At 37.3% G+C, this 14,069-nt stretch overlaps 1 protein-coding gene across 1 annotated transcript in view; it reads left to right on the forward strand.

Annotated features, from left to right (window-relative positions):
- Positions 1-14,069, forward strand: part of HERC1 (HECT and RLD domain containing E3 ubiquitin protein ligase family member 1) — a 257,233-nt gene that overhangs the window by 120,215 nt on the left and 122,949 nt on the right. Inside the window, 3 exon segments of the mRNA XM_006831850.1 lie at positions 947-1,120; positions 7,236-7,350; positions 7,437-7,557. Of these exon segments, the coding sequence (XP_006831913.1) occupies positions 947-1,120; positions 7,236-7,350; positions 7,437-7,557 (410 nt within the window).

A 14,069-nucleotide genomic window follows, 5' to 3' on the forward strand; every position in this document is an offset into this window, starting at 1 on the left:
ATCTGTATCTTTGCCATCCTCACATTTGTTGTTAGGTTTACTTTGTTCAGTCAACTGATCTTTAATATGAATAAAATAAATTTGTTTTAATGTGTTATTTTTTTTTAATGACAAAATCATGAAACTATTAAAATTTTATGTTTTATGATTAAATACCTGTATATGTTAGGAAAAAAGGCCTCAACCTTTGGAAAATTGTGAATATATGGCAATTCAATTATATTATGGGTTAAATTAACTTTTGGTACTAATAATTTAACTCAAGAATCTGACCATACTGTGTTTTTAAATGGAATATAAGTTCTGAAGGTCAAATGTCTCATTGAAAGTTACGAACACCTGTAGCAATACCTGAAGAAATGTAAATATAATCAGAAAAATTGTTCATGGTAACATTCTTGGATCGTACTCACCTGATTACCATAGTTTTACACAAATAATGTGCACATTATATGCTTTTTTGCCAACTACACTGTCTCCTCAAGGTATTTCCATACCATGCCATGCTTCATATGAAATACTTTGTATGAGACGGGTGCAGTTGACAAAATATATGGCACACACTATTTGTGTAAAAATACAGGATTTGTTCTCAAGTCTAGAAAAAAAGAAAAGATTTTATGTACACTCTTTGCCTTTGGTCTCATGCGTCTCAATGAGAATGCTATTCCAGTTTGAATATAACAGTTCTTTGTTACACAAGACTGTGCTGAATGTTAAGACAGTTAGCATCCCTGGCCTAGGCGCAACAAAATGCCCTTAAGTGTGAGGGGTGATAATACCTCTCATTGAGAATCATTAAAGGATATGCCTTAGTAGCATTTCTTAAAATGGTATGAAGTATTTCATTTCATGTTCACTGAATAAATATGGTAAGATTTTATTTATAGGCACCAAAATTGTAAGGTTTGAAATTGATAACATCAGTATTTTTTTGCTTTATTAGATAAATGTATGAGTTGCTTACTGGAAGTGGCTCTTTCGGGTAATGAAGAACAGAAGCCTTTCGATTATAAATTGCGGCCTGAAATTGCTGTCTTTGTAGACTTGGCTTTGGGTTGTTCGAAAGAACCTGCGCGAAGCCTTTGGATCAGTATGCAGGATTATGCTGTTAGTAAAGGTAAGATGAAGAGGATAAAGGGAGTAAATAGCTAAACAGTTAACTCCATACTGACTAGTATGTATGTGTTAATAGATGAAGGTAAGAAATCACAGGGATCATTCTATTTTTTATAGAATAGGTATTTTATAAATTACATTTTAAAGAAGATAGTTTTATCCATTTGGCAAGAGAAAGATGAGACTTTCTGCTCCCGTGAAGATTTACAGCCTTGGAAACCCTGTACAGGGTTACTGTGCGTCGGAACCAACTCCATGGCACATAACAACAACAACGTAGACCTTGGGGTGGTTTTATTGTATGCATGCATCTTGAATCAAACCCACTGTGTGAAAACCAAGATTTATTTCAGAGAGAAATGTATAGGTAATTACTTTACTAACGGATTCCATGCTCTCTAAATGGCTCTGATATAAGAATCTGTTTAATGAATTATCTTCCTTATGCAAGCCCTGGTTAGAACTAAAAAGGTACAAATAGGTATCGAAGCTCTACAGTTTCCTCACTTATAAAAACACTTGTCCATTTCAAAGTCTTAGTGAGTTGAGATAAAGTATAGTAGTGTAAAGTATTGTGCATTTCTAATATTATTTCTTCAATAAAAGTAATTTTATGTACAGTATTTCAGTGGATGAACTGCATTCCTTTTTAGCTCCCATGTTGTCCTTTGACATTGCATTGTTCAGAATCATATTCGCTAGTTATCTTTCTCTATGTTATTCTTCCATATGCTATTTTTAGTTTTCTGCATCTGTTTGGATTTTCTCAATCCTGTGATAAAAATAATAAAAGTAAATACATTTTCACTTGTATTTTTAAAATTTGTATAATGGTGAAATTAAATATATATTATTCTAAGTTTTAAAACACTACTGAGATATGATACCTTTGAAAGTTTCATCTTACTCTGTTAATCATTTATTCATTCTTTCTGGTGTATTGACTCCCACCAAAGGTAAAAAGGGAATGAAAGAGAGAAAATGGCTTTTCTGATATTTTCATATTTGTATAATTTGCCTGGAATATAAAATTAGGTTTTCTTTTTTTTTTTTTTTTTAATCACATTTTGCTTACTACACTGTAATGAGAAGTTTGAAGACTTGTATATAAGTAGTTGTTAAGTGCCATCCAGTGGGTTCTGACTCACAGTGATCCTGTATAAGGTTTTCAAGGAGCAGCTGCTGGGTTTGAATCACTGACCTTGTGCTTATCCTACAGTGCCACACCGGGACTCCAAAGTTGATAAAAACTCACTGTATAGCTCCATTTGCTGAATTGTTTACAGATTGTAGCATAGACTTTATACTAACTAAAGCAAACATTCTGTAGTGCTTGGTATGTGAAATTAAATTAAAATAACTTTAATGAGGGTGTTTTAAAGGAGCCCATTACTTAAAAAAAAATTTCATAGGAAGATTTGTTGTTGTTAAGTGCCGTCGAGTTGCTTCCGACCCATAGCGACCCTGTACAGGGTTTCTGAGGGTCTAAATCTTTACGGGAGTAGAAAGCCTCATCTTTCTCCCGCAGAGTGGCTGGTAGTTTCGAACCGTTGACCTTAAGGTTCGCAGCCCAATTCGTAACCACTACGCTACCAGAGATCCCTACTAAATTGGAAGCACAGTAAAGGGTGTTTAGTTTATTTTTTAAGTTAAATATTAACTTGAGATGAAATTCAGTTCTCACAATATCAAGCATTTCCTTGAGACAAATTATTTCCCAAGAACCTGCTGTGGAAATATTTTGTATATAATGTATACTATCATTGTAGGACTAAGAGTCTTTGTAGGCAATAAGATTTTCCAAAAATCTGGCATGTTCCTATTTTCAAATTTTTTAGCCAAAAGGTAGATAAACCTGAACTTAAAAATTTAACCCAGGCATAGAGAAATTACTAGGAAATAAAGATGTAACATTTTATCTAGAAAAATAGGTGTTTTAAGGGATTGAAAACAAGTCAAATTAATTTGGATGTTAATATAGTCAAAGCCACTATTAGTCTGTCAGTTTGTTGTATGACTGTGGTGGCTTGAATGTTTCTGTGATTCTGGAAGCTATGCCACTAATAGTTTAAATACCAGCAGAATCACCCATGGTGGACAGATTTCAGCTGACCTTCTAGACTAAGATACAGTAAGAAGGAGAGATGGACAACTTCTGAATGTTTAGCCACTGAAGACCCTATGAATAGCAATGTAAGAACATTGTCAGATAGCACCAGAATATTGAGTATTGAAACATTATGAATAACATCAGAATATTGTCAGGTATAGTACCAGAAGATGAGCCAATCAGGCTGGAAGGCACTCAAAATACAACTGGGGAAGAGCTGCCTCCCCAAAGTAGAGTTGACCATAATGATACAAATGGAGTAAAGTCTTTGGGACCTTCATTTGCTGATGGGCCCCAACTCAAAATGAGGAGAAACAGCTGTAAACATCGATTAATAATCAGAAAATGGAAAGTATGAAGTATGAACCTAGAAAAATTGGAAGTTGTCTAAAAATGAAATTGAACGCATAAAGATTGATAATCCTAGGCATTAGTGAGGTGGAGTGGACTGGTATTGGCCATTTTGAATCTGACAATCATGGTGTACTATGCTGGGAAAGACAGATTGAAGAGGGATGGTGTCATAGTCATCTTCAAAAAGAACATCTCAGGATCTATCCTTAAGTATAATGTTGTCTGTGATAAGATAATATTCATATGCCTACAAGGAGGAGCAGAGTCCAGGTTGTGACACTGTAGGATCAGTGTTGGACGGGCCACAAGATTAGTTTGAACCATGTCAACAGTTCAAACTCAACTAGCCGCTTCTTGGAAACTCTATACAGGGTCGCTCTGAATCAGAACCTACTTGATGGCACTTAACAAAAACAGGTAAGACCAATTAATACTATTCCTGTTCAAATTTTAGCATCAACCACTAAAGCCAGTGATGATGAAATTGAAGAATTCTACAAACTTCTTCAGTTCGAAATTGATCATGCAATCAAGATGTATTGATAATTACTGATGATTGGAATGCAAAGGTTGGAAACAAAGAACAAGGATTAGTAGTTGGAAAATATGGCCTTGGTAATAGAAATGATACTGGAGATTACATGGTAGAATTTTGCAAGACCAATGACTTATTCATTGCAAGTACAGTTTTAAAACAATATAAAAAGCAACTATACATATGGACCTCACCAGATGGCATACACAGAAATCAAATTGATTAAATCTGTGGGAAGAGATGGTAGAAAAGCTCCATATTATCAGTTAAAACTATGCCAGTGGCCAACTGTGGAACCAGACCATCAATTGCTCTTAGGCAAATTCAGACTGAAGCTGAAGACAAAATAAGTCCACGAGAGCCAAAATAAATGATCTTAAAAATATCCCACATGAACTTAGAGATCATCTCAAGAACAGATTTGATGCATTGGATAATAATGACTGAAGACCAAAAGAGTTGTGGAATGACATTAAGAACATCACACAGAAAGAAAGCAAAAGGTCGTTAAGAAACCAAGCAAGAAGGAAAAGACCAAAATGGGTGTCGGAAGAGATTCTGAAACTTGCTTTCTAGCATAGAAAAGCTAAAGGAAATGGAATAAATGAGATTAAACAGCTGAACAGAAAAATTTAAAGGGCAGCTCAATAAAACAAAGTCAAGTATTATAATGAAATGTACAGAGACCTAGAGTTAGAAAACCAAAAGGGAAGAACACACTCAGCATTCCCCAAGCTGAAAGAACTGGAATAGATAATCAAGCAACAAAAGATGGTGGAATGACTACACAGAGTCACTATACCAAAAAGTAAGAAGTCCAAGTTGCATTGAAGACATTGGCCTAGAGCAAGGTGACAGGAATTGATGGAATGCAAATTGAAATCTTTCAACAAACTGATACAGTACTTAGAGACACTCATTTATGCCAAGATAATTGGAAGACAGCTACCTGGCCAACTAATTGGAAAAGATTCATATTTGTGCCCATTCCAAAGAGAGGTAACCCAACAGAATGTAGAAATCATCAAATATCATTAATATCAATGCAGGTAAAATTTTGCTGAAGATAATTTAAAAAAGACTCATTGACAGGAAACTGCCGGAAGTTCAAGCTAGATTCAGATGAGGATGTGGAATGAGGGATCTCAAATCTGATGTCAGATGAATCTTGGTTGAAAGCAGACACTATCACCTGTACTTTATTGACTATTCGAAGACTTTGACTGTGTGGATTGTGACAAGCAATAGATATATAACATTACAAAGATTTGGTATTTCAGAACACTTAATTATGATCATTAGCAACCTGTACTTAGACCAAGAGGCAATCGTTTGAAAAGAACAAGGGGACACTGATTGGTTAAAGTTAGGAAAAGTGTTGTATTATTTCACCATACTTATTCGATCTGTATACTGAACAAATATTCCAAGAAGCTTCAGTATGTGAAGAAGAACATGGCAGCAGCATTGAAGGAAGACTCATTAACAGCTTGCCATATGCAGGTGATACAACCTTGCTCTCTGAAAGTGAGGAGGACTTAAAATACTTACTGATGAAGATGACAGAGTACACCCTTCAGTATGGGTTGCACCTCATTGTAAAGAAAACAAAGATTAAAGTTGTCAAAGACTTCATTTTTTTGTATCCCTGTCAAGACTCATAGAAGCAGCAGTCAAGAAATGAAACAACATATTGCATTAGACAAATCTAATGCACAAGACCTCTCTAAAGTGTTCAATGGCAAAGATGCCAGTTTGAGGACTAATGTGTGTGTGACCCAAGCCATGGTATTTTCAATAGCCTCATGCAGGTGAAAGTTGGACAGTGACTAAGGAGGACTGTAAAGGAAGGAATTGATACATTGGGTGTATTGGAGATAAATATTAAAATATCATGAACTACCAGAAGAATAAAAAATCTGTGTTGGAAGAAAGTACAGCTGGAATGCTCCTTGAAGGCCAGGATGACCAGACGTCGTCTCTCATACCTCGGACATATTATCAGGAGGAACGGTTTCCTGGAGAAGGACATCATGCTTGGTAAAGTGGAGTGTCAGCAAAAAAGAGAACGACCCTTAACGAGATGGATTGGCACAGTAGTAGCAACAGTGAGCTCAGACACATCAGTGATTGTGAGGATGGCACAGGATTGGGCAGTGTTTTGTTCTGTTGTGATTCTATGAATCAGAACCAACTCGATGACATCTAACAGCAAGCAACAATATTCCAAGAGTGACTTTTTGGTTTTGTTTTCTTTTTTAAGTAACACAGATATTCAGTAAAATTTTCACGTCATTGTAGAGGCAAGGTGGATTCCAACTCATAGCAACCCTACAGGGCAGAATAGAACTTCCTAGTGTTTATGGGGCTGTACATCTTAAGCAGAAAGCCTCATTTGTAATCTATTGCATATTAATGCATATTTAAAGTACAGTACTGGTGTACTAACTTGGAATTAAGGGATGAGGACAAAAAGCACCTGAGTAATGCCAGATCAAATCATAGCATATCTCTGCTTCCCATTTTGTTCACAGTAACAAAATTGTAGGTACTTGCAGTGGCCTACAAGGTCCTATATGGCCTTGTCCCCAACCAGCTTTTTCTCCTCTTCTACCACTCCTTCTGCCACTCACTTTACTCCAACCACTCTGTACTCATTGAATCCACCTCAGAACCTGTGCACTAGCTTTTGTGGGGGATACTTTACACGTGGTCTCTTCCCCTCCTGTATTTTGATCTCTGCTCACATGTTGCCGTATCAAAGAGACCTTATATAAAACAGCAACCCCACATAGAAAACCCCACAGAAGAAAACCCCTTGTCTTCCTTACCTGGCTTTGTTTTTCTAAATGGCACCTGTCTGTAATATTAATGTATCAGTCATTTGTTAGTTATCTCTTGCCTTCCTTCAGCCAAAATATAAGAGGTTTCATTTTATTCACTGCTGTATCCCCCCATCACTTAGAACAGTATGTGGGATCCAGTAGGTGGGATAGCTATTAAATAACTATTTAGAAACATGATCAAATTCAGGTTTTGGATTGCCAGATTACTACTAAAATGACCTCTGGACTGTTTTCTCCCTTTTTAATGCCAATGCATCATTTTTATTTTCAGATTGGGACAGTGCAACTTTAAGTAATGAGTCACTCTTGGACACTGTGTCTAGATTTGTTCTTGCAGCTCTTCTGAAACATACAAATTTACTTAGTCAAGCATGTGGAGAAAGCCGGCAAGTAACTTAAAACTATCTTTCAAATATTTGCTCTCTTAATGTTTAGAAATTAGGTAACTTTTCTCTTTTGGTTCTTTATTTAGATACCAACCTGGTAAAAGTTTATCAGAAGTGTACCGTTGTGTATACAAAGTTCGAAGTCGTTTACTAGCTTGCAAGAATCTTGAACTTATTCAAACCAGGTCATCATCACGAGACAGATGGGTAAGGTTGGAGATCAATACTTTCTCGTTTTTTCTGAAAGCTGTGAGAGATGGCTTCACATTGTCTTACGTGAGAAAAAATGTGACTCGATTATTACAGATGTGGAATAAATGTTGAACAGTTTATGCTTTCTTTTAGTGTAAACAAAATGGAAGAGTGAAAGATCTGGAGTTTATTTTTATGTTTCCAGTTTCAGTGTAAATATCAAAGATCTTGAAATGTGTGCATCCATTTAGGAGTAAAAAAGGAGTAGTTCACCATATCCATCTAGATGTGTCACTGATTGGTTCTGTAGTTCAGATATATCTAGTTAAATCCAAAATTTCTACTTTTATTCTAATTTTTTTCTGTACATTTATATTTTGAACATGAACCTTCAACGGCAACAAGATAGTCTAGAAAATTCTTTGTATATATATCCTTGGCTGAAAGTTCACATTTATAAAACTGGTATTCCCGTGCTAATTTACCCTAATGCTTCCACATTCTGAACTGTTTTCTTTGTATTGAATTTAACTGTGTACCATCTTTTCATTATTATTGTTATATTTAGGGCATAAAACTTTTTTTTTTTTTTAAAGGCAAGTTTCATTTAATATTCTAAAATCCATGTTCACATGACAATACAAGAATTTTCTTCCAGAGCTGAAAATAATTATAATATTAAAGGTTATATGTTTTATTGTTCTTATTGTACTTTGGACAAAAAACATTGACCAGTTAATTATCCTCTTCATTTATCATGTTCACTGAGTTTACTACAACAGTTTTATTGCCTCAAAATATACATAAAAAGCCACTCTACAATGATTATGGCGAGGCTCATTAAAATGCAGCCATAAAGAGATTCCATCTGGTTGTTGTAAGTGCTGTCCAGTTAACTGTGGCTCATAGTTACTTTGTGTGGGATTTCCAAGGAGCAGCTAGTGGGTTTGAATTGCCGACCTTGCGGTTAGCCGCCCACTGGTTATCCTATACACCAGGCCTCCTCTATTGTTATTGTTGTTACGTGCTGTCAAGTTGGTTCCCACCCTTAGCGACCCTGTGTAGGATTTCCAAGGAGCAGCTGGTAAGCTTGAACTGCTGACATTGTGGTAGAAACCGACTTTGCAGTCCAGCACATTAACCCATAACGCCACACTAGTAGTCTGACTCCATCTCTATAGAAACTTAGAAAAACGAATATCTACATTGACATTATGTATTAAATATTTACCAAAGGCGATAATTTTTTAAATTATGCTTTTTATTGTGAATTAAGTGAATGTTTACAGAGCAGATCATCAGTTTTACATTCAACAAATCATATACTTTGCTTCATTATAGGATTGCAATCTCCTCCATGCACCAACAGATAGCAGCATTTACCTTTATTCATCCTAACCACTGCATTCCTCCCTGTGTCTCCCGCCACCCCCATCTTTCCTTTGCCATCCTCCCTCCAATTTTCATTCCCAGTCTCATCACCCATATCAATGCTTGTCTACCTTCTAGTGCATGTTATCATTTCCTCCTTCTCCCAGAAAACCATCTTTTATCAAGAAAACCCCCCTCTTTTTTTCTTGTTCTTCTTGATGTACCAAAACAACCGTACGCAGGAATATATAATCGTTTAAACAACCAAAGGGCACAGTCACCTAGCCATCAGAACAGGAGTCCTCAGCTGCTCACAGTTTCTATGCCATCACATCTGCCTCCATCTCTGGTGTCGCTGCTTCTCTGGTTAGGGTCCCATGTTCAGCTCATGCTCTTCTCTTCTGATGGTCCTAGGTCCTCTGTTCCTAGAATATAAGATTAATTACTCCCCTCTTTTTGTTACACAACTTCTACCTTTAGAGTTGTGACAGTTGCAATTAGATATGGTAACAGTTACTGTTGAATCAATGTCTCCTATCCCTGTCTCCTTTCACGAGACCATCCAACGATTATAATCTTATTGTTAAACATATACCTCTCAAAATTTAGCACCACTAAATGAAACTGCATCAAAATTGACTATTAAAAATAATTCAAGAAATGTTTATATATTTTTAGTAGAAAGCATTCGGCCTGATGGAACATCTTTCCTTTTAAATATTATTTTCTAAGTTTCTATACAGTTAGGGGTTTATTTAACTTCACATTTTTTGTGATATGGCTGCAAAGAATGTTTTTATAGCCTTGTTGCTGTTGTTCAGTGCCGTTGAGTTGGTTTCGACTTATAGTGACCTTGTATAGGTTTTCTGATGTTGTAAATCTTGAGGGAGCAGAAAATCTCATCTTTCTCCCATGGAGCAGCTGGTGGACATGAACCATAGACCTTGTTGTTCGCAGTCCAGTGCAAACATGTTCCCTTTATAACCTTAGGCCACATAAATAGCATTTAATCATAACAAACTTAATTGTTTAAATTATAGCTTTCTTCCTTTTATACTAATCAGAACCAATTGCTGTCTAGTCAGCCGCCTCATGGCACTCCATGTGTGTCAAAGTAGAATGGTACTACATAGGGTGTTTGTTGTTGTTTTTTTAATGTTTTAATTTGAATTATGTGATCATTTACATGGGAGAACATTAGCTTTATGTTCACCCTATTGTATATTGTTTCATTGTCATGGTTACAATCCCCTCCGTGCATCATCAGCCAGCCAAAGGTATACCCTGCAAGCCTGCCCTCTGATCATCAGCACACAGTTCCTCTCCCTCTCTGGGTCTAGAGTCCTCAGCTGCTCCATCTCTCCATGTCATCGTCTCTTCCTCCATCTCTGGTGTCACTGCTTCTCTGGGTAGGGTCCCACACTCCACTCTTCGCCCTTGATGATCCCAGGAAGCTCTGTTCCTGGACTGCAAAGTCAACCACTCCCCTCCTTTTAATACAAAACTTCTACCTTTACATTTCCAACCCTCACAATCAGTCCTGATAGCAATTATTCACTATTGTGCCACATGAGTGCCATCCCTATCTCCTTACATCAGCTCTGCCCAGACAGATTGGATACTACTCAGTGGAGATTCTACCTTCTTCTGCGCCCTCTGGATCTAGGCTCCCTCTTGAAAGCTTGTAAGCCACTCACTTCTTGCCTTTGTAGACCCCCATTTTAGGTAGCCAATGCCTGTCTACCCTGTGTATTGAGGGGGTGGGAATGATCCTCACTGTAAAGATTTGCTCCCTCTTTTGAACTTCTGCATTCATAGGTGTAGGTCAAGTTCATCAAATTGTATGATTACTCATTTTTCCTCTTCTTTCTTCTCCTAGTTGAGTTCTGATCATCCAGCTGGACACTTCACTCCACTCTAGTCCTCTGTGGCTATGTCACTGACTCTGGGCCCAGGAGTCCCCAGGTCTTGCCACACTGCTGGCCAACCAGGTCTCCACCCATGTTCACAGGAGTCTACTGAACTTAGTAGGGTTTAGCTTGCTTTGCTTTATTGCTGCTTTTCCCCTCACTTCCCCTTATAGGTGATCAACGTCATCACCAGTCAGAGCGCATGTCTGCTCATGTATTCCCATTGAGTTTTAGTTTTGGAAGGGGGTTTACCCTGAGGCGATCCCACCACTTGCCTTGATGTCTCCTGGTCGAGCAACTTGCTTGTTCTTGTAGTAGTCAGTACGACTGCTGTTATTGTTTTGTATTTTTCCTGTTGGCCTGTCTTTCAAGAAGTATCTTCTAGCCGCTCCAGGCTGTACTTCTAGCTGCTCCAGGCTGGTCTGCTTGTCCTTTGAAATGGAAATTTCCCACCTCAGAAGATTCTGGATGGGGTTCAGGATTCCACCTATGTTCTTATGTAGTGCAGAGGCTCCACAGGAAGCCTCCTTCACTGGGCACATTGTAGCCCCATTTTAGGTATTCCAATCTGTTATAGGCAGAAGACAGAATTACAAGCTTTCTATGATGATATTTCAGACTATTCCTTTCTCTCCACCTCAAGTGTCTATTTTATAATGGTGTGCAAGGGAAACCAAAATTCAAAAGACAGCCAAGCATCTTAACATTGTTTCCCCCCTTTTGCCCTTTCCAACCATGCCTCAATCCCTCTATCCCAGAGCCTTGTTATTCCAAGGTTGTGCATACATCATTATTTACCTCTGTCTCACTTAGCCCATGCAAACCTGTCCAATCATTTTCCCATCTGCCTTGTTCCTTCCATTCTACTGCCCCTTCTTGTGTATTGCCCCCTTCCCCAGTACCCAAACTATGCTGTGTCTATTCCCTACCCTGTGCTCCATCTTCCCCTCCCTCCCTTCACCCCACCCCTACATCCCGGTAACCAGCAAAGAATCCCCCCCGCCCCTTTTACAGGTTCTTTTTCTTAGTCTTTTACAATAGTGGTCCTATGCAGTATTTCTCCTTTTGCGACTAATTTCACTCAACATAATGTCCTCAAGTTTCATCTATGTTATGCGGTGGCTTACAGCTTCCTTGTTATTCTTCAAGGTAGCATAATATTCCATTGTGTGTTTTTAATATTTGCAGTTATTGCTGGTGTGAGATAATATGTCATTGTTGTTTTGATTTACATCTCTCTAATGGCTAGTGATCGTGAACATTTCTTCATATACTTGTTGGCTGCCCAGATCTCCTATTTGGTGAAGTGTCTATTCATGTCCTGTGCCCATTTTTTAATTGGGCTATTTGTCTTTTTCTTGTAGAGGTGTTGTAGTTTCCTATATATTTTAGAAATGAGTCCCTTGTCTGATGTGTTATTGCAAAAGATTTTTTCCCATTCTGTGGGTTCCCTTTCTACTCTTTTAGGACCAAGTCTTTTGATGCACATAAGTTTTTAATTATGTCCCAGTCATCTATTTTTTCTACTTTTTTGTGTGTTGTTTTCAAAATGTTTGGTAGTCTGTGTATTCCCAGTATTAGAGACTTCACATTTTCCCCTATTTTTTCATTGATGATTTTCATAATTTTGGGATTCACATTTGGGTCTTTTATCTGTGCTGAGTTGGTTTTTATATAGGGTGTGAGGTAAAGGTCTTATTTCAGTATTTTACATATCGTTTTCCAGGTCTGCCAGCACTATCTGTTAAAGAGACTATGAGATATATTTAGGTACTTTGTCGAAAATCAGTTGGCTGTATGTGGATGGGTTAATTTCTGGATTCTTGATTCTGTTCTATTGATCAGTGTATCTGTCACTGTACCAGTACCAGGCTATTTTGACCACTGTAGCCATGTAATAATGTTTGAAGTAGGGGAGTGAGAGGTTTCCAACCTTATTCTTCTTGTTAAGTAGTGCTTTGCTTATCCTGGGTCTCTTTCCTTTCCATATAAAGTTTGTAATTGTTTTTTCCATCTCTTTGAAGAATGGATTGGGATTGCATTATATGTGTAAATTGCTTTGGGCAATATTGACATTTTCACAATGTTAAGTCTTCTTATTCAGGAGCATAGTACATTCTTCCATTTTTGTAGGCCTCTTTTGGTTTCTTGTTTTGTTATGTAGTTTTGATTGTATAGGTACTTTGTTTCTCTGGTTACATTTATTCCTAGATATTTCATCCTTTGGACAGCTATTGTAAATGGTATTGGTTTCCTAATGTCCTTTTCAGCACTGTCATTATTGGTATAGAGGAATCCAACTGATTTTTGTATGTTGATCTTATATCTTGCCACTTTGCTGAATCTTCCAGTGATGTGTAATCGCTTTTTCACTGAGTCTTTGAGGTTTTCTATGTATGGGATCATATCGTCTGCAAATAGAGAGAGATTTACTTCCTCTTTGCCAATTTGGACGCCTTTAATTTCCCTGTCTTGCCGTATAACTCTTGCTAAGACTTCCAGTACAATATTGAATAGGAGTGGTGACAAAGGACATTCTTGTCTGGTTCCTGTTTGCAGAGGGAAGGCTTTCAGTTTCTCTCCATTGAGAGTAACGTAGGCTGTTGGTTTTGTATACATGCTCTTAATTATGTTGAGAAATTTCCCTTCAGTTCCTGCTTTGTTGAGTGTTTTTATCAGGAATGGATGTTGGATTTTGTCAAATGCCTTTTCTGCATCAATCGATGTGATCATGTGGTTCTTTTTTTTTTTCTTCTTCTTACTTATATGGTGGATAACGTAATTGTTTTTCTAATGTTGATCCATCTTTTATCCCTGATACGAATCCCACTTGATCATGATGTATTATCTTTTTTATGTGCTGCTGGATTCTGTTGACTAGGATTTTGTTGAGAATTTTTGCATCTATGTTCATGAGGGATATTGGTCTATAATTTTCTTTCTTAGTGACATCCTTCCCTGGTTTTGGTATGAGGGTTATGCTTGCTTCATAAAATGTATTATGAAGTTTTCCATCCTCCTCTATCTTCTAGAATAATTTGAGTAGAATTGGTTACAGCTCTTCCCTGAATGTTTAGTAGAACTCACCATTGAAGCCATCTGGGCATGGACTTCTGTTGGTTGGGAGTTTTTTGATGACCTGATCAATTTCTTCTTTTGTTATGGATCTGTTCAGGTTTTCTGCTTCATTCTATGTAAGTTTAAGTAGGTCATGTTTTTCTAAAAATTTGTTAAAGTAATTCTTGC

This window comes from Chrysochloris asiatica, unplaced genomic scaffold (assembly GCF_000296735.1).
Source record: "Chrysochloris asiatica unplaced genomic scaffold, ChrAsi1.0 scaffold00004, whole genome shotgun sequence".
Lineage (NCBI taxonomy): Eukaryota > Metazoa > Chordata > Mammalia > Afrosoricida > Chrysochloridae > Chrysochloris > Chrysochloris asiatica.